We start from the raw sequence: 26,555 nt of genomic DNA, 5'->3' as shown, positions 1-26,555 counted from the left end.
TGTGAACTGCCCTAGATGTGCACACGTTAAAGCCCACCAGTGTGTCTGAGCTATGGGGATCAGTTACTTGCAATACTAAAAATAAGCATTATGCCATAAGGATTATGGTTTGTGCTGCAAGCAAACCAACACATGGTCGGATGCTAACAAGAAAAATACCCAGCCTGGTTGAAAATTTGCCAGGCAGCATCCCAGTGTTGTTCCACAGGGACACTAGACAGCTGTCATGAATAGAACGTAGTACAGTAAATAAATGTCAGTTTCTACTTTGTGCAAAGTAGATGTTTACAAATGGCATATTATGCTAATCTAATGTCCTCTTCACTGAATCACTGTCAAGCAGTGTCTGAATTGGGGGTGTAAAGGTGGCAGTGCCATAACCCCACTTTTGACTGCAGCTCAGCTGTCAAAAGGGATGAAAAATCCATGTATACAATCATCACATTCCATCTCATTTCAAACACCGAAGATAACATAATGACCTCTTCTCCACAAACCTTTTTAGATCAAGCAAATAGTTTTCTATTAAATTTTGTTGTGGTTGAGTGCATTGCACAGATCTCCCATTCCCCCTTTAAATCTGACCTTAATATTTTATTTATTGTTTAAGGGATAATGTTCGTGGCAGAAGAATATATGAGGCAATAAATGGCTTGTGCAGGTAATTAAATGCTGAACCAAAGCCGAGACTACTGATAACCATAAAAGCCATTTATTTTGACTATGTTCCAAAGCCATGTACTGCAGTTATTATACAGGGGAAGGCAAAATCAAGTCTGCCACAGGACTAAATAAGAGTAAGAATAACACAACACATTTATTGCTTTTGAGATATTGAACTCATGTTGCCTCCCTCCTCCCCTTCAGAAGATCACTTTGAAATCAGACAGGAGACTCACATGTCTATTTTTTCTAAACATTATAAGGTTTTTAATAAAGTCCTTGATAGTCTAAAAATAAAAACTTTAAATGGCATAAGTAAAATAACAAATGACATTACAAAGCTGAGCTCTCAAAACACTCCACCCTCCCAGCTTGTATCAGTTGGGCATAACTGTGACAGTGTGACTTGAAAGAACAGTCCTCCAAATTCATACAGCAAGAGACAAAAAGCATGTTTTCGTCTTTACAAAAGGAGGCTGGACTTACTGTCCAAGATTCAGGATACATCAAAGTGTCATGTTTGTACAGTTAAGTGGTATAATATCCACTTCTAATGCAAATATAATACCTGTCAGACTAATAAATCTGTGTGTCTCTCCAAGATCTCACAAAGGTAGAGGGAAACTAAACACTACAAGAGAAAAATTGGCCTCCGCGTGTTGTGTTTTCCTCATAACACTAATGTGGATTAGGAGGCAAGAATTTGCTGGAGATAGTAGGTGGATAGGAGATTTGAACCCTCCACACACTTGCTGTTTCTCTCCTGCAGATCTCTCTTTCTGTTTAAAACTGTTTCCCCTCAGCTGGGCTCTAAGATCAGAAGAGGTGTGGTTGGGAGGGAAAGCAGTATTTGCTGTGAAGAAAGAATAAGCAGGAATTTGTGAGGAAGAGTTAACGTGTGAGAAGGGTTAAGAACCTGCTGTCCCTGATTCTCCCTTGAAAATGGTAGTCCAACACACAGACATGGATTTCTTCAAATACATATTCAAAAGTCATAAAAAACCAACTGACCTGATTCCATCCGTCCATTTTCATATTCTTCAGGGTTTTCGGCAGTGTTGTATTGTGGGAAAGGTTGATTGCTGAAAAGATTGTCACACAATAAGCTACGGCAAAGCTTTTTGAGAAACCGCAAAACATAACCAATGCTGTTCACTACTGGCAGGCTCAAGAGGTGCTGTTTCCCATCAAAAGAAGCAGAAACTGGGGGAGAAATGAGGAGGAATTAGAGGGTTCTCCAATATAAGCAGTAGTTTCTTTCATAAAGCAGATGGTTCTCTTAACAGAGCACACATTCTCTTTTTTACAAGCCACACATCTTTTGAGCAAATGCTGATACTGTGACTCTTTAGGCCATTCACTAAATAAATACAAGAAGGATGAAAGTAGTACAGAGTATCATTGATTTTTGTTGCTTTAAATATTTCACAGAAAGGGAAGAGTCTGAATCTCTCTTCCAGAGTCACAATGTGGATTACCTTCAAATCCATATACAAACTTCTCTGTTACTTCATCTCTCTGTGCTGAGCTAAAAATCAAATCACCAGACTCTGATGAAAGCTGTACTCTGAATCCTAGATCACAGGACCAATTCACTACTTTGGTGAAATATCTACCCACCCAAACCCCAATCTATGGTGACATATACTTTGCAGATGACAAAAGAGCATGTCACTGCTAATTGTCTTTTTAAATAATTTGTAGTGACACCATTAACTGGAACCTTTGCAAAGAGGTAGCATACATATTTAGGCTAAGGTTTCAATTTTGTTTCAGGTTTATTCAGTTTATGCATTGCTTCCCACTAAAGAAGTTCCTAAGTGATTTGCCACCAAAGTAAAAAACAAGCAAACAAAACAATTAAAATCACATAAATATTATTAAAACAGACTTAGCAATACCATGTTGTGTTATTTTAAGAAATAAATAGATAACTATATGGATCTGTAAAGTGGAAAATGTTGCAACGGACTGGAGAAAATAGCATGAAAAATGGTTGTGCCAACTGATCCATGGTATACATTCAACAGATTGGCCCAAAGTCTGAATGGGGACCAACATTTTTTTTTAAAGTACCGTAGATAAAGCTTGCGCCAGAAGCCAGTGAAGGCTGGTCCACATGGGCAAATGGAGCTCTCTCCTCAGCCAGCCCCTCACCCCACATGCCTTTTTACTTACAAGTAGTCCAGGGGTGTGACATTGCCTGCCAGCTTCATCCTCCTAGGTTTTATTGTTGCCCTTGTAGCACTCAGCAGGGAAGATTATGGGGACCAAGCTATCGTTAGTTGGCTCTACCTGTCAGTGGCTCTGGTGCCACCTGCTGTTGGCCTCCTTGCCTTCTGCCCCAGCATTCCCACTGCCAGAAGAAACGTGTCCAGTGGGGAACGTGCACAATACTAGCTTGCCGACAGCAGGGGGAGGGGGAGAAGAGGTTGGTGCAGTTTGGGTGCACTAGCAGAGCCAATCTGGCACTCCTGCCCATGCATCCCCATCATCTCAACCTCCCCACCACATTGACTCTCCTGGTATGCATTGCAGCTTCCCACAGAGGTGGTTTTAGGGGAGCACATTCTATGCTGTAAAATGGAGTGTGAGAGGCGTGGGCACCCAGTTTTAGCATCACACAGGGTGCCACAGAGAGTCGGCCACAGCTTCCCCCCACTGTGCAAGCTGCTTTTGGCATGTGCCACGTAGTGATGTAGATCTATAGAAGTTGTGCTGGAAGTTTATTAACATCTCTTCGGCTAGGATTTGCACTGGTAGCTTTTGAGCTTTGCCTTTTACTTCTAGCAAAGAACCAGCCAATGATCTCAACAAATATACTTATCTTTCAGCTTTAGTGCTTCAGTTTGAGTTTATTCAGAGGACCGAAGTCAAATGAATTACAGCCTGAGCCCATAAGGCTATCATCTCATTAATGTTAATAGGAATTTAATCATATCCATACAAGAAGAAATAATGGACTTTATTGGACACAACTGATTGGCATGCTTTCAGGAACAAGCTGAAATAATTTTTCAAACATGTGTAGCTTTTTGTTTCTTTCAACAAGGATGCAAACTGGGATCAGAGTGCCTCGGGGGGAAATGAAAGTGGAGACGGAATATAATTAAATGTTGCACAGCAGGATAAAGCTCAGGGTTGCACAGCATGGAGGAGGGTCCCAAGGATGCGGCAGCAATGGTGTGGTGATCACTGCCAAACATGTTTTATCTACATCCACTTTCAGGGAACTAAATAGTTCTTAACGTGTATTTGTTCTTCACCTTTTCCTTAGTAAATTCAGCTAAAAATGTTAATGCCTAATTTCCAAGTAACTATTACATAGCTTAAAAACGAAAACAAAGCAAAAATCTTGTAAACGTTTGAGTCAACTAACATAGAGGCTTAAACATTTCCATTATTTCTCTATCCTCCTCACAGAAACTATCAGCATTCTCCAGGAGGTCCAAGACAAGAGTCTTGTGGCACACTGAGGACTGGCAAGTTTATTACAGCACAAACTTTGATTGACTAGAGTCTATCCTCAGTTGGCAGATACATATGAGTATAGAGCAGGGCTGGGGCACCTGTGGCCCTCCAGTTATTATCAAACTCTAACGCCCGTCCTCCCTGACCAATGGCCATACTGGCTGGGGTAGATGGAAGCAGGAGTCCAGCAAGATCTGGAGGACTGCAGTTTCCCCATCCACGGTGACATCCTCATCAGATGGACGTTAAATACAAAAACATGCAGTGTGCGACAATTACCTTGCAAGAACAATGATTCAGAACAGCAGTAATTGATGCTCATTTAGTTACTCTACTTAGTCATTCAAGCAATCACTTCACCTACTTGTCAAAGCAAGACACACATGGCTTGGAAAGGAGCCAGGAAGGAGCCTGAGCACATCCGTAACTTCTTGTGGAGGTCCTGCCTCACAATATGAGGAAGTGATTGTGCCCTAAGGATACTTCCATATGGCAGTTGACTGCCGACTTGGTACTGCTCATGCACTCAAGCTTTGTGCAGCATCCATGCAACCTCATCCTCATAACAATTCCACCCTGTATTATTTTCTCATTTAATTTCGAATTACCATTTATGCAGAAAATCCAATACATAACTAAATAACCCATAGTAACAGTAAAAGTATATTATATTGGGTGGGTGGAATATGAGTGGCATTTTGAAGAGGACTTCTTATGGTCACTATGAAAATGTTGCATGCATGAACATTGCCGAGACAACAATAAATTGTCACGTGCAAGTAACCTTACCGGTGGATCAAACTAACACCATTAGTTTGTAATTTACCACTCAGCATTCCATTTGCTTCTCTTATTGCTTTTAATGCAACAGCTCCATTGAACATTAAAATATTGGCATGAAATTTGATACATCTGGGAAACAATTATGCATTTCAAGTTTAAATCTAGTGCCACCCCTTCAACCATCACCAAATGCAAAGTGCAATGCCAAGCAGAATAATTCGTCAAATTAACCAAAACCAATGAAGTCTGGATGTTGATGCAGATTAAGGGGAGGATTTCAGCTCCCCCATCTCCTGAGCCAGCTGCCAGCTACATGCTGTGATCCAGCAGCAAGGCCCAAGGAAACTCCTCCCGCCTCGCTGCACGCTCCTTGGGTATAGGAACCTGGCATGAGCACCAAGGCCCCATTGGCCAGTGTTCACCCCAATGCACCTGACAGGCCCAAACACCACTCTGTCTCTGATATTAGTTGGATTTCCCACCAAAATCCTCATCAACCTGGAACAAATGCCAATTAGCCATATTCAGACAACAACCAAAAGTGTGAAGCAGAAGAAAAAGATGTGACACAGGCCAATTAGTTTCTCCCCAAAAAATCTTTCTCAGTCCCCTCAATGAGAAGAGGGAAGAGTGCAGGGTGGAACTGGCTTAAATTGCTGGATCTCCACTTTTCCCCTATAGGGAAAATCACCCCATTTGGTTGCCCACGTTACCCCTGCAGCAGAGTCCATCTCTCCTCTTCTTGCAGGGGTGGAGGGTGTGGCAAATGCTTCCCCCCTCACAGACACAGGGAAGGAACAGAATTCCAAGGGAGCCATGCAGTCCACTTTGAAGAATGCAAAATAGAACGCTTGGTGCATGCTTAGAAAACTATTATATATTTCATGTTTGAAGACCAGCTCATGCTCAAAAAAGGTTGCGTGAAAGAGTGCAAAACAGATTGTAATCCACCATCTAAAGTGAATCCCTTTAATCACTCATTTTTATCAGCTGGAATTAGACAAAAGACTGCTTCTAAGTACAGAGACAAGTGTAACATAACTAGAGTTGCCATATTTTGAAGAACGGAAAAAAGGACACATTTGCCAAATTCTACTTTTAACTATGGATCGTTATAACGACTCTCATTTTACATACCAGTGAAAAAAGAGGATGTGCCCTGGAAAAAGAAGACATATGGCTACCCTAAACACAACATACATTCTCACCTGACACCATTTCACCTCCGTAGCCCTGCTTGACAAGTGAGAAGACGGTCTTTTGCTGGTGTGCACAGTCAATGCATGCCTGAACTGCCTGCTGTAGCACCATCGAAGGCCGCTCAGGTCCAAAGTGGTCTGGAAGTTGCTGCACTTTCTTTCGTTCAAGGTATGGCCCCACATTTGCTTGCTTGTTGACATAAATGCAGACTGAACAAAAGGAGAAAGATGTCACTGTAACAACAACAACAACAACAACAACAACAACAACAACAACAACGTGTGAAGACCCCCAAAACCACCCCCAAATGAAGACACAATAGACACAGATTTTAGTTTAAGGTTTTTGGCATTAAATTTTGGCTACAACTTTATTGATTACAGCATGTGAGTGGTTGCTTGGGTATTGGTTCCAGACTACCTGAACCTGCACGGTGGCAGGAACAGGACTGACAGGACTGGGCGCCACCAGATATCAGTAAGCGAAAGCATCCTGGAGGAGCGAGAACTCCTTCGATCTTACAGAAGAAGAAGAAGAGTTTGGATTTGATATCCCGCTTTATCACTACCCGAAGGAGTCTCAAAGCGGCTGACATTCTCCTTTCCCTTCCTCCCCCACAACAAACACTCTGTGAGGTGAGTGAGGCTGAGAGACTTCAGAGAAGTGTGACGAGCCCAAGGTCACCCAGCAGCTGCATGTGGAGGAGCGGGGAATCGAACCTGGTTCACCAGATTACGAGTCCACTGCTCCTAACCACTACACCACACTGGCTCACCCCAGATGCTCCCAGGGGCTCTGGCATGGCCCTAGCCCCTTGACAGGGTTCAGACAAAAGCAAGGCAAGCCCCTGGATTTCTTTAAGCCCCTGGATTCCCTAGCAGCAGCAATGGAGGAGCAGGCACAGCCAACCAAAACATTGAACCAAATGCCTAACCGCCAACCTTACAAAGTTGTGACGATTTGCTACACAGTATGCAAAAACCAAGTGGCACCAACCAATCAGCCAAATGGCAAAATTCCTACCGGGCCCCTGCTCCAAAACAGATGACCCCTAGACAGGGATAGCAAGGCCATAAGAACAACCCTACATATAGGGAGAGGAGGGCGGGTGATCCACTGCACGTTGCAAGAAAGTGAAACTCTCCAGCGATGTGCAGCAGCTTAAGTAGCCCCTCAGCAGCCAATACCCAGCCCAACTGACCAAATTTCTGCCCCAGCAACAGAGGGGCAACCAATGGAGTGTTGTGGCCATCCAAATGGTCCTGCCCCACAACAGGGAGGCAGTTTCTGGTGATCTCACCACAACACGTGCCCTCCATGATGGAGGACCTGACTAATAATAATTTTATTATTTTTGCCCCGTCCATCTGACTAGGTTGCCCTAGCCACTCTGGGTGGCTTCTGCTAGTTGTCCCAGGAAAAAAACCCATAAGAAAATGAAACATATTTTTGGTCTGACAGCACTGATTTGAGCAAAGGCAAACAGCTTTTGAATTGCCATTTTATCTGCTTCTAATAATAGGACAAGATAGTGGTTTGGATCCAGGGCTAGCTCGGGTTTGAGACGCCCCCTTCTTGTAGGGGCTCCCATTGCACTTACCTTCTGGTAGTAATATTTTATATCTCTGGTAGGTGATTGCTAGCTGCCCATTACTTTACCCACAGTACTATTGACATGGTGTTGTTCTGAGACACTGTAGGGAATTAAAATAGCAGGTGGGTCACAGAGCCAGCTTTATGGGAGAGGGGAGAGGCTGGTTTAGAGTTTGGTCCTTCTTGGGCATGGGACCCCCCTCCAGCTGCTTAAGATGCTAGGTGCTGACTATAAAGACCATGGGGCACCCTATGTACACCTGTGGTGCTTCACTCCCAGGTTTGTATTTTAGACAGAAGTTTTATGTATTAAAAGGTACACATTTAGGACAATCAGTACAGAATGCATTACAAGTAATTGTGACATTTGTTCAACCTTTTTTGAAAACAAAAAAACAAACAAATGTTTTTAAGAGTTTTAATCTTCCTGCAACGCTGAACTTTAATCCACAGAAGTGAATGCCAAGTGTTCATTTACAGGAGAAAATAAAGTGGCAAAGAAACCATTGAAGGGGAGGGCTAAGCATATTTCCTGCTGAACTCCAGGGACGCCCCAACTATTGAGAATTAAGCCTACCAGTATTTGTGTAACCCTATCCTGGATAATTTCACTGATAATTTCAGTATATTTAATGTTTGCTCCCAATGTCTGTGCAGAAGTTGTTTCAAGGCTAATTTTAAAGTTTACATTCTCAAGAAAGAAGAGTTTGCACAGTTCTGCATGGCAGATTTCTCTGAAATCCATAAATCCACTTTTTAAAAAACCTCTTATCTGAGAGTGAAGGAAACAGAAATTGACCTAAGCTGTGTTCTGAGAAGAGATAGCAAACCATAAGGAATTAATTAACAGGCTGAAGGTTCAGTGTGCACTATATTTCATCATGATATCCGCTGTTCACTGGACATATAATTCAGACTGCAGTGCTAAACCCTCTTTCCTGGGAATAAGCCCCTCTGAACCTGCTACTAAGTAGGCATAGGACTGTGTTGTAAGGCAAGCATTTGAAATGGGGAGAAATTAATGCAGTGGTCTACAGATAAGAATATGGTTAGAGAATACTGTCATTTGCACAATACAAAACTGAATTTATTGATGAAAGGCCGTTTACTAATAAAAGAAGTTTATTTGGTGTTTTTTTAACTTACTTGAAAAGTCATATTTCATTTTCTGGTAGTGGTACACCTCATTCCTAGTATATGAGAAATCTTCTTGTAAGAAAGCACAAAAGCTTTCTCCCATAAAGTGCTTTAAGGATATAGGCAATATTCAATGATCTCCAGCTTGCACACAGTTAACCTTCAGTTTCCCTCCCGCCAGCTCCCCTCCCCATGTGTCCTCAATATCTTCTCTGGAGGATGCCCTGCACCAATGTTTTGGGGCATGCAGGGAGCAGAACGGAAAGCCCAATGGTATGAGTGCAAACCTCAAACTATATTGCATCTCATCCTACGGGTCTGTACTTTTAAGAGGTTTAATTTGTGGTGTGTTGCAATTATATCATTTTATTGTCGCTTGTGATTTATTGAATTAGGTATGTAAGCCACCTTGAGAGGACATTGTTGAATAAAGCAGCCCAAAAACCTTTTAGTTAGTTAATTAGTTAATTAAGAGGCCACTAAAATGAACTACTCAGGAAAAAGAAAACCAATCTTTGATACTTATGCTGAAATCTATCAACATATATTTTATCTCTTCTCCTTGTACTTAAATGTTCAATAGAGGACAATGTTGAGGCTAAAAGGACAACCCAGCTTTTACATATTGTTGCACGGATTAATAACATGGTTTATAAAATGATTAGGCCTCTGTAGCATGAGAATCCCTGTTAACATTTTACATACCGGAACCTTCCTGTTTTAAGGGATAGCAGTCTTTCTGTCATGCGTGCTTATTTTATAGGATTGTGTGAGTCAGCCTAAAGTAAGACACATTGTTATTGCTGGCTGCAAGCATGCTAGAGTTGTCATCTTTCAGAACATATAGCATTACCCTGTGACAGAAATCAGATAGGTGACAAAAGAAATTATAACAGAGCGAAGGACGTGGATGATGGCTGAGCAGTGTTGGGGATAATATACAGTTAGTATCACACCATAATGAAAATCTAGTGCTTGAAGTGTTAACAGCCACTCAGGCTGAACAATAAAAAGACTCAAAGCAATCTATTCTGGGTAAATAGGACTATAATGGCAATAATAGTTAGCATTACATAGCACTTCAAGCCATCAAAAGGCCATACAAACAAACAGGAGAAACCATTACAAGCACGAAGGAAGGACATGAACTGCATTACGGAGATCTGATGACAGATTTATTAATACAAAACAGCACAGATTTTTGCTTCCTACCGATGAGTGACACAGTGTTTCTTAAGGCAGAGCTGGGGTGTGCTTTGTTTATGTGTGCGCAGTTGATTTTCTATCATGTACAGACACGGTAGCCGGAAACAAAATTGAGAATATAAAGAGAATGAAGAAGAAATCTAGATAGATCTCCAGCAAACAATTGATAACTTGTCTTTAGAGTTCAAATATTTGCTTTACTTAAACAAGAATCACTGATGAACAGTACAGCTCAAAACATGTATAGGATAGTGGGTTTTAAAGTTCAGTAAAATAGTTTTGATGGAGGGGGGTTGTGTCCTTATCTTACCTAAAGCTGGGCATTTTGCATGCACTTTATCCTAATATGTACATTTTTAGAATCAATTTTCCCCAGTTGAATGCATCTTTGTATGCTATTTTCACCAAAATGCATATTTTTGTGCACGTTTTCCCCTAATGCACACATTATGGTACATTATTTTGGTTGGAGCACTGCAGCACAGAATTTGCAGAGGTGCAAATTGAGAACGCAGCCACCTTTTAGTTCACATATTATATTAGAAAGTGAAGTGAATTGAATCCCCCTCTATCCCTGGGATCTAGTTGAAGAGCAGGTTAGAAATCCTTTAAATAAATCCATAAATGAATACTCCTGATGGACTGTTTCATTTCACATACCTGTGAGGGCTTGTGGGGCTGCTGAGTTGGGGATTGTAGCTGCATCCTGTGGGATTGAGCTAATATCAGGTTCTGGGGTGCTTCTTGGTGGGGAAATCGCTAAAGGAGTCATTAGAACACGAGATTTCAGCTGGAAGACAGAACCAATTTGGGCAATGAAAACACATGCAGAATCTGTTTTATTATACTACATATTGGAGCTCTTTAAACTCCCACACTACAGCAAATTACCACAGTATCACATTCATTCTTAGACACATTAATGCTTTCAAGGAATACAGGGAATGGAACTAAAATGTTAATGTATAACGCAATTGAAGTTGCAAGAAACAAAATATTATGCAATTCAAGGCATAGTTATTTACATCTTAGGAAAGGTCTATCAAAGTATTGCTTATTTGTGAAAAGATAACTTTTTCAATGCAGATGTAAAAATTTCTTACATAAAGTGCAATGCTGGAATGTTAGACCACACAGACTACTTGAAAAATGCTGGTGGTTTTAGCAGACCACTTAATTATTTTTCTGCCTGCATTAGCAATTGTATTGCGCTGTGCTAGATGCTGTATTATTTTTAATTGTATTTTTTGCTTCTTTTACTTCTTATATTGTATTTATTGTATTACAATTTGCATTCTATAGATTTTGAAGTTGGCTACAATAAAATCCAATATAAGAAATAAAAATACTATTAAAAATCAATGTGAATATTTAATACAGACATACCATGGACCATCTGAATGAAACTTGCAGACCACAAGTGGTTTATGGACCAGAGCTTGGGAACCCTTGACATAAAGTTGTCATTTACCATTGACCCTTAGCTGCACACGTGTAACTCTCTTACAGTTGTTGGTTTGTTTGTTACCTACCCTTTACCATTAGGTCCTTGAGTGGGTTACAACATTAAAACACAATATTTAAAACCATTTACTGATTTAATCACAAAAATATACACCTCAAGTGTGAAAGTCATTTTTTATTTTGCTTTAATAAAAATGTATCCATATTTGCACCATATTAGCCCCATGCAGAAGGGAACCCTTAGGTAATGCAGTCATTGCACAACAAGCAGAGATTTAGACCCCCATCCAGGCTTCATTAGCGTGAACTGACTATCCTTCCCTAGACACTTAAATCATGAATTATTTTTCTAAATTGTTGCATTTTGGACTGGCCCTTGTACTGCCAGTCTTACATGAAAAAGATAAATATTCCATTCTGCAAAAGAAAGGCATCCTGTTTGGCTTGTCCCTTAATGATATGGATTTGATGTGTAAGCTTCTCCGCAATGGTGATGTCCCAGAGTTTGGGACTACAGTAAGTCTAATTTACAATGGCTGCTTGCTTAAGCAGGGGACATTTTCTCTTGCGTCAGGAGAGAGCTCCTGATTTTTGCTAATTCCCCACTCCAGCTTTACCCGCATTCTACAGCCAACAGCATTCCCAGGGATCCCCAGAGGAAAGTACAACAGAAAGAGAGACATGGGAAATTCTGTTTTACGAGCCCTCCTTGTTCTTAGGAACCAACGTATAATCCTACCCGTTATGTTTAGAGACATAGACGAGCCAGAGTATCTGTAACTATAATAGGATCATGCTAGCATTGATAGTAAAAGCGAATGCTTGTATTATCAAATGTCATTATTGCCTAGTTCCCATGAGATGTTTGATCTCCCAACTATGCTGGGGGTTCAGACCTACATCACAATGTTGATGTAGCATTCTGCACCATTTCTGAGAACGAACCTTACATTCCGGCTAGTAATTGGTTTCCCTCCATTTATTGCAAATGACAAAATAAAAGATGCTGTAGAACAAATGCACGCACAAATGTAGGTTTGCTGGGAAATTTCAGATCCATTAGCTTTTAAACGAAATGTTTGCTATTCAGCAGCTATCTCATGCATCGCTCTGGGTGTGAAAAGAAGGGGAGTCCCTACATTGTACTGAAAGCAGAGAACAACAAATAATAAAATCAACTCAGAATGTTTGAAAGGGCTTGGGTGTGTGTGTGTGTGTGTGTGTGTGTTCAAGAATGCAAATACACAGCACTGGGTCTGCTACAGATCAGAATCAAACCCCAAAAAAAGGAAGGTCAGGAGAGCTGCAAAAGAACCGTAGAAGCAACTACCTACTTACCACATCCAATTATATTTTTTTATCATTTATTAAATTTGTTAGTCAGTTCATTTTGCCCAAGGCAAATCAAAGCGACTTCCAGCAAACAAAAGAAAACCCTACACAGATACATTAAAACCAAGGGTGCAGGACATTGAAAACATCCTGCCCACTTTTAAAAGGCCACAGGCTTGGTTACAGAGGAAAGTTTTTGCCTGGTGCCTAAATATATGTAATGATGACACCAGGCAAGAGTATTCCACAAATGGGGAGTCACCACAGAAAAGGCCCGTTCTTGTGTTTCTGCCCTCTAGACCTCTCATGGACACACAAAGAAGGGCCTCAGATGATGGTTGCAAGTCTGGATTGGTTCATATGGCAAACTTTTAGGGTTTTAGGGAACCAAGGAGCCATGGGGTGATCTACATACATAAAAATTATCCGAGACTATGACATTTCCCCTACAATTCCAGCCTTAGCTCAAACAGTGAATCTGTAACAGGCACAAAGGGATATTCCCTTCCCTTTCTTTCTCTTTAAGAAACAGAACAGTGATCTGATTTGGACAGGGACTGGCAGTGTAGATAGGTCCACTGCTCCTTTGCCCTAATAGTATGTCTCCCACGGTGTCATTTCTAATCTAAGAAGGACCAATTCATCCTTTAAGGGTGGCCTTATAAAATAGACACCTTGAGCGCACTTCTAAGCACAAAGCCAGGGCTACTGTCAAACGCTTATGCAGAAAGCTAAATACTGTATTTCATCTTGTTTCCCCCATCACTTTCCTGTCACTGCCTGACAACAAAATTTATGCCCCTATTTATTACCCGTTAAAAAGTAATATGACAACAGATAATATGAAAAGGTACATTTTAAAAGTCAATTGACTGAAATCTACATTTTCAAAAGCACTTCTCCTGCCCTTTCAAATGCCATTCCTGGCACAGCATGTAAAGACCGCAATGAATTTATTGGAATAGAAATATTCCACTTAGCTGAAACTTGTGTGCTTAAAGTGGGTACAGGTATAGACGTATCCTTCTGAAATGAAAGTTCCTGTAAATATATTTCACCACACCTTCACAGGGGCCAACATCAATACTGGGGTGAGGGGGAGAGAGATGCATGTGTATTTAAATATCTCTCATCTTTACCATAAGAGCTACAAGATAGTTTTGTAATCAATAGATAAGGAGAACATGAAATGTGTTTAGCAAAGGGCACTTTGACTCACTTGGGGGTTGTAGTCCAAAACTTCTAAGGTTGGGAGAGACTGTCTAGTGTTTGACAGATGTTTAGGCTAAAAAATGGACCATCTTCTAACTAGAAAGCAGAGTGAATGGCACAGTTGAAAGTAGAAATGGAGGGTGATAACCTAGGGCTGCCATACGTCTGGAATTTCCCGGACAGACATCCAGGATTCATCCGTCAAAACTGGCATCCAGGTGGAATTTTTAGCAATCAGTTAAAATGTCGGGGGAAACCTGGATGTATAGAAAGTGTTGATTTTTTTGACAAATTCCCCCCAAAATAGCCGAAAAACTTCATTTTGTGTGTGTCCTGATTTTTACTTTTTGAAATATGGCAACCCTACGATAACCTCCTATGGTGCATGCACATAGCATTCCTTTTGATTCACTAAATCAATACAGCAGAAAGTGGAATGAGTTTTGTTTTTGTATTTGTTATTGATTTATTGATTGCTTTCTATACAATTATCTAGGGAGATGTACAATTTTAAAAAAGAGGAAATAGTTTAAATACAGTTTAAAATGCCACAAGCAAAACCCAGATATATTTAAAACTAAAACTAGACACACATGGGGCAAGGATCCATTTATCTTGCTGGGAAAGCCCATTGGAACCAAAATGTCTTCAATTCCTTCCAGAAAGTGCAGGTAGTGGGCACCTGACATGTATCAACAGGAACACTAAAAGTCTGCAGAGTAGGCATCTGAAATCTTTGGAACTCTAGTCTGTTATATATTGCATGAGTTTGGAGTATTAATGTATTTGGATGACTTTGGGTGATTTTATTGTTTAAACTTATGCCAATAAAGGCTAATAACAATAACAACTTGCAGGAGAAACTCTCCTGCAAACTGCAGCAACCTGATAGGTGCATAAGGGATAAAGGGGTCTCTCAAGTAACCTGATCCTGAGTGGTACAGGGCCTTATATGTTATACCAACACCTTGAACTTGGTCTGGTAGCAGAATGGCAGCGAGGGCAAATCCTGACAGTAGGGTGTTGCATGCTGACGGGAGTCTGCCACCTTGAGCAACTGATCCGCCACATTCTGCACTGCCAAATGAACCCCAAAGTTGGCCCCACATAGAACACTTGTTCTTACCACAAATGGTAGTGCTTCCTTTAAACTAACTTCAACTCTCTAGGCTAGGGAGAACTATAAAGTCTCCATGCTGAAGTTACTGTTATCTGTAATCTCATCCCCGGACAAATACTTTATAAAGAACGAGGTGATTGTTCAGTCAACAAAATTTTTTTATAAATTCATTAGCATTTTGGTGTACATTTCTCTTAATATGCACATTTTTGTATGTAAATTTATAATGCAGTTTGTGTTATTTTCACTATGTATTTTCATGTATACTTTCTCTCATTTCTTGTGCTCCACCTTGGCCACTGAAATCTTCTCATGGGGCAGTTTTGGTGGTCCTCCATACCTCTGAGATTTGTTTAGCTTTTATGAGAAACTAAGTAGTCAGGGGGGCAGGTCCTGCCCTGTGGAACTCCTTGCCAACAAAAGTTCAGCAGGAGTCATTCTTGCTTTCTTCTCAATGTCTTTTCAAAACTGCATTGTTCAGACTGGCCTGTGGAAATCTTCTACCAGTCAATTTTTATTTATACAGTGGTGCCTCGCAAGACGAAATTAATTCGTTCCGCAAGTTTTTTCGTCTTGCGATTTTTTCGTCTTGCGAAGCACGGACTTTGGAAAAGCTTCAAAAATCACCAAAGTCTTCAAAAACCTCAAAAAAGGCTACCACACCGCGTGCTATCAGTTGCTCCTCGAAGTGAATGCACGGTTTTAAGAAAAAGGAAACAAACTTGCAAGACAAGGGAAACAAACTTGCAAGACATTTCCGTCTTGCGAAGCAAGCCCATAGGGAAATCTGTCTTGCGAAGCAACTCAAAAAACGAAAAACTCTTTCGTTTTGCGAGTTTTTCGTCTTTTGAGGCATTCATCTTGCGAGGTACCACTGTATGTTATTGATTGTTTTTACTGGTGTTACTGTAATGTTGTGTTTTTGAGTTGAACCCAGATTTTTTATACCTTATATGAAAGTGTGATGTATAAATATTAATTGAATAAAATAAAAATAAGATATGCATATTAATACACATTTTTTGGTTGGAGCACTGCCTTGCAAAATTCTGATGGATAGCTGTGTTTTGGTTCATTTATTGTTTCAGAAAGTGCAAATAGGGGAGGTTTGCCTTTAAATGCAACCTGAATGGAATTGCTACCCCACCCTTCCACAACACAGATCCAGTGTAAGGGCTCTGCCTTCTGCCTAAGGCTTCTGTATCTCTTGAGCTTAGGAATGATTTGAGAACCCTGTACATCTCTACTTTCTGCGTAATAAAAATATATTTATGTAATAAAGACATGAGTATACAAAGCTGTGGAAAAACCTATCCGGTGTAAAGAGACTTTTCAAGAAGACAATCAAAAGCAATGGAGGAGAAAATTGCATGTTACAAGTCCTAATTTGGATCTGACGAAGACTTCACGGAAAACAATAAATCAGTAAGTGAAATGATCCCTTTGTCTGAGAAAATGGAGATCACCGGATATAAGTAATGTGCTTTTGCATGCTCCCTCCTACCTCTCAAATACTTTTTTTAAAAAATCAAGCAGGAATAACTAAACAACTATTTTTAATCTGTTATGTTTTCTCCCTCCATCAACGGACATAAAGAAGAACCTAGAAGGATCCCTTTGGACATGAAAATGTACCTGAAGGCCACTTGAGAACTTATGCTGCTGCAACTTGTTACATGGGATTTCAGGCTCATTGTCATCTTAAGCAAGACTTTAGTCACCCCTTTGGGGGTTGGCCCATGACAGAACCCTGCCACCTCACACCATGCCAGTACCAAATAGACGGTTCTTGAGATCTGGGAACCCACAAGTCATTAGCACCAATAGTCTCTGCAGCTACATGGGACACGGGTAGTGCTGTGGTCTAAACCACCAAGCCTCTTGGGCTTGCCGATCACAAAGTTGGCAATTTGAATCTGAACAATGGGGTGAGTTCCCATTGCTCTGTCCCAGCTTCTGCCAACCTAGCGGTTCGAAAGCTTATCAGAGCAAGTAGATAAATAGCTACTTAATCCTCCAGGGGTCCTTTACCTTTACCTGCAGCCACACAGTTCTTAACACTGTCCCAATTTTCTGTTGCAGCAAGGTGGAAAGGCCTTTAGGCAAAATTCAACCAGCAGGCAGGTGGCTGCAGGTGGGAGGAGACAATGGGAACCTTTACTGCCATGAAGTTTGTTAAGTTATCACAGGACCCAAACTTCATTGTCTCAGCTGCTCTCTTACATGTCCTTTACAGTGGTGCCCCGCAAAACGAATGCCTCCCAAGACGAAAAACTCGCTAGACGAAAGGGTTTTCCATTTTTCGAGGTGCTTCGCAAGACGAATTTCCCTATGGGCTTGCTTCGCAAGACGAAACCGCTAATAGCCGCTAAGCCGCTAATAGCCGTGCTTCGCAAGACGAAAAAACCGCAAGAAGAAGAAACTCGCGGAACGAATTAATTTCGTCTTGCGTGGCACCACTGTATTAGTGCGGTTTGTTCCAACCAATATCCTAACACTTCATGTCTCAGCTGTTCTCAGTCACTCACAGAGTCTGCCAAGCTACTTTGTCACTGCCACAGTGGAAGTGACAGCTACCCATAAAAAGCAATAGAGAAAGCCAAGATTTTAGCACAGCTGCGACTGGATAGCAGTGTCTGCTCCTGTCAAACAAGGAGAGGACTTTCTCTTGGTGTTCAGCCTGGAAGCTCCCTCTCCAGACATAGAGATAAGGTGCTCCGAAATGTTCTTACCTCTATGCTCCCAACCTCAAAGGTCCTGGTTTCTATCAGCCAATGTTTGGGGAGTATTATCCTTATTTCCTTTTAAATTTGAAAAAATTAAGGATATCCCATGATATCCTTAGGGAATCCCTTAGTCACATAGAAACCACTCTTATTTTGGGGTGGCCCCATACAGCCCCAAAGCATAGAGGCACTTTACTGCAACTCTAGATGGGAAGTTATTATGCTAGAACCCAAAGAGTCATTCCATAAAACAAAGCTACTAACCAAAACGATGGGAGTTTATGTAGGAGTATCAAAATGTCCCAAGTTCAATCCCTAACATCTTCGGGTAGGACTGGGAGAGACTCTAGCCTGAAACCCTATAGATCTGCTGCCATCGGGGCAGACAATACCAAGCTTGATGGATCAATGGTCAGACTCAGTGTGATTTGCTATGTTCCTAGAAACAAGGCTTCATAAATACGATGGATATTTTATGCCAGGGATGGGCAACCTGTAGCTCTCCAGATGTTGTTGGACTCCAACTCCCACCATCACCTTGACCAAAAGCCACACTGGCTGTGGCTGAAGGGAGTTGAAGTGCAACAACATTAGAGTGAGTGGGGGACTTGAGACAGGCATCATGGCCTTATGACAAAGATCACAGGTATAATATATATAAGCGCTGTGAATTGAATCACACAGATCTGGTGGTCATTGTTGTTGTTGTTGTCGTTTAGTCGTGTCCGACTCTTCGTGACCCCATGGACCAGAGCACGCCAGGCATTCCTGTCTTCCACTGCCTGCCGCAATTTGGTCAAACTCATGTTCGTAGCTTCGAGAACACTGTCCAGCCATCTCGTCCTCTGTCGTCCCCTTCTCCTTGTGCCCTCCATCTTTCCCAACATCAGGGTCTTTTCCAGGGAGTCTTCTCTTCTCATGAGGTCGCCAAAGTATTGGAGCCTCAGCTTCAGGATCTGTCCTTCCAGTGAGCACTCAGGGCTGATTTCCTTATGAATGGATCGGTTTGATCTTCTTGCAGTCCATGGGACTCTCAAGAGTCTCCTCCAGCACCATAATTCAAAAGCATTGATTCTTCGGCGATCAGCTTTCTTTATGGTCTTTCTTTCTGGTGGTCATAGCACATGTTAATGACCTCCAATTTGTCTGGAGCACTTATCCTGCCATTTGAAACGGCTTATCCTGTTTTTGTTTTCTTTAATGCTGATAGGATTTAACTTTTGATATGTTTATATGGTGAAGAGAATGACAGCACAAAAGACTATGCACAATACCCAAGGCACTTGCTCCAGTCAAGTGAAAGAGGCAATGTGGTGAGGGCAAGAAAATGACACATAGCAGAAGCCGTCAAAGCCAATGCATTCCTTCAGCCTCAGTTAAGAGAAAGGTTTAGGCACGAGGGGAGGGGAGAGAGAAAAGCCATGAAGCTAGACAAAGGCAGACATTTACAGCGGTTATCTATTAAGCTAAACAGAGGCAAACGTTTATAGTTGTCGGCTGAAGGAATCTTGATAAAAATCTTGTAAGAAGGCTGGTGCCAAAATGAGTAAGTGTGGGTGCCTAATATACTGCGGCTGCTAAATAAATTTTAGCTAGTAGTAAGCAGCAGGAATAACATCAGAGGGAAGATATTGCAACAGCCACTGCTTTCTGTACTGCAGAGGGAAAGAAACTTTTTTTTTTTGTATGCTGGGACTCCTATTGCTCCATTTCTATTCCATCTGCATGGGCTGCCTATTTGATTACGAGCTCAATTTATTGTACAGGTGTTAAACATTAATGGTATAAAATGCTTGGGGCCAGATTACCTGAGAAACTGGCCTTCTCCCACCTGGACTTTAAAAGCAGCAGCAAAGGCCCTGCTCTCTGTCCCAGACACCTGTGAGATCAAAATGGTGGGGAGGAAAGACAGGTCCTTTCCAGCAGCAGTGCCAGCACTATGGGATGCTTTGCCAGCAGAGATCCAAGACAGCTTCTTCCATCCTCTCCTCTTCTTCAGTGTGGTGTAGTGGTTAAGAGCGGTAGTCTCGTAATCTGGGGAACCGGGTTCGCATCTCCGCTCCTCCACCTGCAACTCCTGGGTGACCTTGGGGGCAAGTCACACTTCTCTGAAGTCTCTCAGCCCCACTCACCTCACAGAGTGTTTGTTGTGGGGGAGGAAGGGAAAGGAGAATGTTAGCCGCTTTGAGACTCCTTCGGGTAGTGATAAAGCGGGATATCAAATCCAAACTCTTCTTCTTCTTCAGCTGTTTTCAAGCAACTAATGAACACTGTTTTATGATCTAGGTTTTAAATTTATTCACTTGTTTATTAAATTTATACCCCAACCTCCATCCCAAAGGACCGCAGGGCTGCTAATGCTTTCAGATTCTTACCTATATCTGTTTTAATTATTCTGATGGTTTTAATGCAGGGCTAGAGAACTTACTTTTTTCAGCCTGAAGGCTACATTTCTTTGTGGGCAACTTTCTATGGGCCTGGGCCTAATAATAATAATAATAATAATAATAATAATAATAATAATAGGTACGTTCTTCTCTCTATAAAATTTTGGTTAGTAGAAGGGGTTGGAGTGATGTTGATTTGGGGATAAATGCTGGCCATGCCTGCTGTGCTTGCTATTCTTCTCTGTAATATATACTCAGCCTATACATTTGCAAAATGGTTACAAAGACACCACCATGTACAATATTTTCTCCTTCGAAGGAAATTGATCCAGCAGTATCTGATTTATCTAAATGAGCTTTCTTGGAGATCAATTTCCTGATCGATCAGTCTCCATGGAGATCAGTTACCTGACCAACTAGAAAAATATAATTATATGGATGCATTTAGCACCAAATGTAACAGAGGGGTGCCACAGTGGAACTAAAATGCTGAGTTGGGGCCATGGCTCCATTCTATGAGTGGGTTAGTAATGGACATCAATAGCCTCTATAGGCTCTGAAGTCTGTGTAGATCAATTGTTTCAATGCAACATCTTGCCTATTCATCTTCCACCAAGCAATAGGCTTTTAGGCTGCACTCTAGGTTAGATGCACACAACTAACTAGAGTAACCCACAGGCATCAGTGAGAGACCACTATAAGAAAAAATGGGGAGGGCGAACTAAAACTTCATGTCTGTCTTTATCTATCTATAACGTGCTAATTATTCCAGTCATGAAGGTTTAATGGTAACTGGAAAAGTCAGATCTATACAGGGGACAATAAAGATGCCTTTGTTGGCATCTATGGATTTATTGCAAACTTCCATCAAAATAAAATTTAACCCAGATTGTAAATTCATTTTTTTGTAACGTACAGGCACAAATTGATCCATCTGTTCTGTAATAATCCAACATCCAGTTGCCATAAAGAAGTTGGTCGCCTGCCATTTGAGCATGCAAGAGCTTTTAAAAATGCACATAAAAGTCTCATGGAAGCAGGAACCCATGCTATTTGGGAGCTAATTAAATCAAGAGATCTACCTGTCACAAATGTATTCTCTGACTCTAGCAGCAAGTGCATTGTGATTGAGAGCTGTATGCTTTAGCAGTGGGGACCATATCCAACAGAAAGGCTTCTTGCTGAAATGTTGCTTCGGTGTACAAATCTTCCAATGCTAATGAAAAGCATTACAGATTGCTGTTGTCAGCCTCAGAACCTGGAGCCATTGTTTACTAGAGAATGTCTTACTTTTGGTCTCCATTCATCAAGAAACAGCATCACCCCCGAACTTGCTATTCCTACAGGTTAGATGACAGAAATGATTGCATTAAACCAGTCCCCATAAATAATGAATGATCTTCAATTTACTGCCTCCCTTTTTTTGGTTTTTTTTTGCCTCACTTCTATATTTGGTAGTAAATAAAAGGCTTCGCACACGAAGAAAAGGGCATGCATCTTTGTCAGGTTTCACTAAAACAATTATGTAAAACACCTCAAACTTTCCTTTTGCTGGAGGAGGTGAAATTTGACCTTGCAAAGATTTGTCCCAAATCCTATTGTTATAGGAGCACAGAAAACCAAGTACTATTTGGAAGTGGTGATAGGCAAAGCTGTAAATTTTGGTTTCTCGTTTTTCCATTTTTCCATTCAATTCATCACATTTCCACATCAGCTTGCAATTTTTTAAAAAACCTCATCAGAATTTTGGTGTGAATTTTTCCTAATGCACATATTTTTGTATTATGCAATAATCACACTTTTCCAGAGTCATTTCTCTTTTATGGTGCATTTTGTATGCTTTTGCCAATAATATGTGTATTTTGATGCACATTTTACCCTAGTAGATGAACATTTGTATGCATTACAGTGGTACCTCTAGTTGCGGACACGATCCGCTCCAGGGTGCCGTTCGCAACCCGAAAAGTCCGCAACTAGAGCAGCGCTTCTGCGCAAGTGCGGAGCGCGATAGAGCACTTCTGCACATGTGCAAAGCGTGCAGAACACTTATGCGTGCGTGTGGTGAAACCCGGAATTATACACTTCCAGGTTCGCCACGTTCACAGGCCGAATAGACGCAACATGAACTGAATGCAACATAAGGTATGACTGTACAGTACTTGGTTGGAAAACTGCATTTCAAAATATGGAAAAGTGTGAATTATGAAAGATAGTTGAGTTTTCATTACATTGGTACCTCAGGTTAATTCGTTCCGGAGGTCTGTTCTTAACCTGAAACTGTTCTTAACCTGAAGCACCACTTTAGCTAATGGGCCTCCCGCTGCCGCCATGCCACCGGAGCACAATTTCTGTTCTCATCCTGAAGCAAAGTTCTTAACCCAAGGTAATATTTCTGGGTTAGCGGAGTCTGTAACCTGAAGCGTATGTAACCTGAAGTGTATGTAACCCGAGGTACCACTGTATTGTTTCAGAAAGTGAAAATAAGGATGGTTTGCCTTTAAATGGCACTGAATTGAATTTCTTCTCTATCCTTACTTGGAAAGCATTTAATAGTAGTTTGAATTTCTTGTGCCCCATAATGCGATGGACAGCAGCTTATACAGGACACATGAGTTGGATGCAAAAGTTCCCTTTCTCTCTCAGAAGGAGCCCTCCTTTGATAAATGGATTCCTTTCACTGAATGAAGGTCTCCCTTCTGTCAGAGGAAGCTGCTTCTGGCTGAGAAAAGTGACCTTTGGATGTAACCTAGCTTGTCAGCTGCTTTCAAAGCAGTCTATAGTCTACACTAAAAATCAAATATCTGCATCAGGCTGGATTCTGTGACCTGCATAAACTTATCAATTTAGCAAATGCAGATTTTAAAAAAACCAAAGCCCAAATGCTTATTTACAGCTTCTCCTCCATCTTTCCATCCTGTTGGGTGTTTCCAGTGGCTCACAACATTTTTGAAACAACCAATCAGCTTCAATAAAAGTGCATTAAAATAGGAATCTGAAACCAACCACTGAACTCATTTATTCCAAGCAATATCTTGTTTGCCTTCTTAAGTTCTCAGCAGATTTTGTACACCAGAAAGAACCCTGAAGTAATATTTCATGGTCTATCAGTTGCTAGAGTGGTTTATGCTTGTTGGATATGTAAGGAGATGCCTGTGAAATAAGAATGGCTTGGGAAACTGTGGGATATTATGTAAATGGTCAAATGCAGGAGAATTCATTAACTAATTATAGAGCCCAGTAGTTGTTTTTAGTTTTGTTTTGTTTTTAAAAAAAACAACCCAATGTGAATAGTGAAACCACTTACAGAGGGTAATATTCTGCTTATCATTAATTATTTTACCTTACAGAAGTATGGTGGTATATAAATTACCTAAATATGGAGGATAGTTTTAACTTTTGTGTGTTTTGATAATTCCCTCTCCTGAACACTTTGACCACGAAATTATTGTCTTAAACCAGAATCATATCTCAGCAAACAGAGCTTTCTTTGAAAAAATTTCACAATAGCCATTTCCCATTGCTGGACATGTGCTCTCCTGTTTGGTTTAAAGCAGTGGTTTAGCTCTTCAGCAGTCAGAACTGCTGTAGCGAAAAGGAAAAGGAAACACCACCTGAAATTCTTGGTACCGTGACTGAACAGCAAGCAACCAAGGAAGAACCAGTGGTGGTGGAAGACTAGTTTGCTACACTGCATGTCCATAGAATCTTCTGAATGTCTGTACTGGCATGAGCCAACAAGGGTGTTGGCCTGAACAGGCTGCTTCTTAACCACACAGCAGCAACAAGAAGAAGGAGCATGAATCTCCTTCCGCCTTCTCACACTGGCACATGTGTTCATGCCACATGGATATATTCCAAATATCAAGGAGAGGCTAACATGTGGCCTTCAGGATTTTGATGAACTGCAGCTCCTAGCATCCCTGCCAGTGGTTCAAGCTGGCTGTAGGCTGGTGGAAGATGGAGACCAGCAATATCCAGAAGGCCACAGACTAGCTACAAGACAAAAAGACAAACATCATAGCTACTTAATGAGCCGGTAGGATGGCATACCTTGTATCCAGGTTTCCTCCCTCGCTTCTTTGGAATCTTCACAACAGGCAGAGAACCAGCTGGTGCAGAATAGAGGTTATGAACAGCCATTTTCATAGGCGTCGAATGGAGCGGGGGTCTTCCTCTTTTTCGACCTGGTATTCTGGGAGACTGCATGTCCACAGTATCCAGTCTTGGAGGCAGTGATGGCAAATGATTCATAAGTAAAGGAGCTGTAATTTAATAAAAAAAAAAGTTATATTGTTGAAAATGGGGGTGGGTGGGGAAGAGAGAACCACAAACAAATTTTGTAAGCAAGGTAGAGAAATGACCTCGCAGCTCTTCTTCTCCATCTCTGATGCACACAGGCTAGCTAAAGTTATCAAAATGGTGAGAGAAATGCACTTTGCAAATGGCTAGAAAAATCTCCATGTTACATGAAAGTTCCCAGACTGATTGGTGGCATTGAAAACTGCTTTTGGCCTCAGACAAGGTGAGACTCAGGCACAGTGACCAATGGCTTGTTTGTAGCATGTAGTATTAATCCCCATTACATTGAGGTTAATATATTGGAGAAGCCAGAAAATATGACATGAAATTATTGTAGATGACACCAATAAGGCTTCCATAATTATGAATGTATTTACGCAAAATGATCCTTAGAAAAAGGTGCAGAGATGACTCCAATTTTGTGCTGAAGCAAATGCATTTGTTTTTGAAGCTACTCAATAATAGATCTTTTAAACAGAGTTACAGGCACTTACTCTGCTTAGATAGATCCATTATACGCTGTACGATTTGAAGATTGGTTATAACACCATTAACACCAGCTGTCCAAAACTCTCAAACACATGGTAAAAGGGCTAACATCATATAAAACCACATGCTGAGTAAAGAAGGATAGTAAATACAAAGAGGCTAAATTAATAGATTGCCTAGAAATGATGTGATAAGGCTGCAGAGACAGACCCCACCAGCTTTTTACACACACATTCTATTGATATAATTTTTTCTATTTCAAAGTAGCGATTTCCGATAATTGTGCAGGACTTTTCCCCTCCTCACATCCAGACATAGTCACAATAGGAAAAGCACACAGAAAGCAAAAGGTTGGTTCATAAGAGAAGATCAGCACACCAAAATCCACATTTGGGCAATACCTTTATCAGAACTAACAAAAATGTCATAAAATAAGGACAATTTTTCTCCAGCTCTCTTTGGCAAGATGTTACACAAAGCAGGAAGTAGTGGGACAAGGAAAAATCCTAAGAAAAAAATTCCGGCAATTCGGGTCAGGTGCTATAGCCAGCAGTCAGCTTTCAGACTCATTTCCAAGATGGAAACTACATAACCGAATAAGTCTCTGCTGGGTGGTGTATATCATACAACAAAGATTCTGAGACACAGAAACAACGGCTGCTCTCCGTTTTTGAAAGCACAAAGGTTACCCAGATCTGTGGCATGCCTTAATGGAAACACATTGGTTCCTTGTTAGACATAAAGCAGAAGTAAAGAGAAGCTGGGCCTTTGTGGATTGGTCTTACAAGCAGGGATATCTGCAGGAGTTTTTCCAGAGGAGGGCAAGGTAAAATATGGAAAGTGAGGAGCAGGCTAGCTTCTCAGAAAAAAATGAGAAGACTATGCCAGAAACATACAAGGAAGGAAGGTAGGAAGGTTGGGATCTGTGGATATTGGAAGTGCAATTTCCCCTTGACCCTAGTCCCTGGATGGCCATGCTTTAATGTAACAACAGTTTCTTACTCTACTTTTTGAAATGTCAGAGAGTGGTGCTAGAAAGTGTTGTAGCTGTATTGACATTTAAAATTGTATTTTATGTCTTCCTGTTAGAGTCACTTCTAAAGAGATTATAGTTTCTGCTTGCTTCTCTTCATACTGTTATCTAATGTTATATTCAGATTGTTACTTTTACTGATTGTTTATTTGCTTATGCTGATTGGTTTATATTGTTAGTCATTTTGTGTTTCTTTGGAAAATAAGTTCTAATATAATTTATTGTCACCCTCATTATGATAAACAGACCCACCAGGGGCTTTAGAAAGACAGGGTAACAATCCTTATATAGATAAATAGTCCACAGTTCAATTCCAAATGGTTCTCTGGGCAGGTAATATTTAAAACAATAAATTGAAAGAATAGCCATCAATATTAAAATATAAAGCAGTGAGACATTAAAAACAGTGGCAGTTCTGAAAACCAAGCAACAGCCAGTAG

General features: G+C 40.9%; 1 protein-coding gene across 2 annotated transcripts in view; it reads right to left on the bottom strand.

Moving 5' to 3' along the window:
- Positions 1 to 26,555, bottom strand: part of SCML4 (Scm polycomb group protein like 4) — a 77,476-nt gene that overhangs the window by 22,293 nt on the left and 28,628 nt on the right. For both annotated transcript variants that reach the window (XM_079971717.1, XM_079971716.1), the window contains 4 exons: positions 24,345 to 24,556; positions 10,714 to 10,843; positions 6,126 to 6,326; positions 1,675 to 1,866 (listed from right to left, as the gene is read on the bottom strand). In XM_079971717.1, the coding sequence (XP_079827843.1) occupies positions 1,675 to 1,866; positions 6,126 to 6,326; positions 10,714 to 10,843; positions 24,345 to 24,545 (724 nt within the window). In that variant the 5' untranslated portion in view covers positions 24,546 to 24,556. The remainder of the gene's footprint in view (positions 1 to 1,674; positions 1,867 to 6,125; positions 6,327 to 10,713; positions 10,844 to 24,344; positions 24,557 to 26,555) is intronic.

The sequence above is a fragment of the Podarcis cretensis genome (assembly GCF_951804945.1).
Source record: "Podarcis cretensis genome assembly, chromosome: 3".
In the NCBI taxonomy this organism is placed as follows: domain Eukaryota; kingdom Metazoa; phylum Chordata; class Lepidosauria; order Squamata; family Lacertidae; genus Podarcis; species Podarcis cretensis.
The sequence above is the reverse complement of the archived record's forward strand: the minus strand, read 5'-3'. Positions and strand labels throughout refer to the sequence as shown.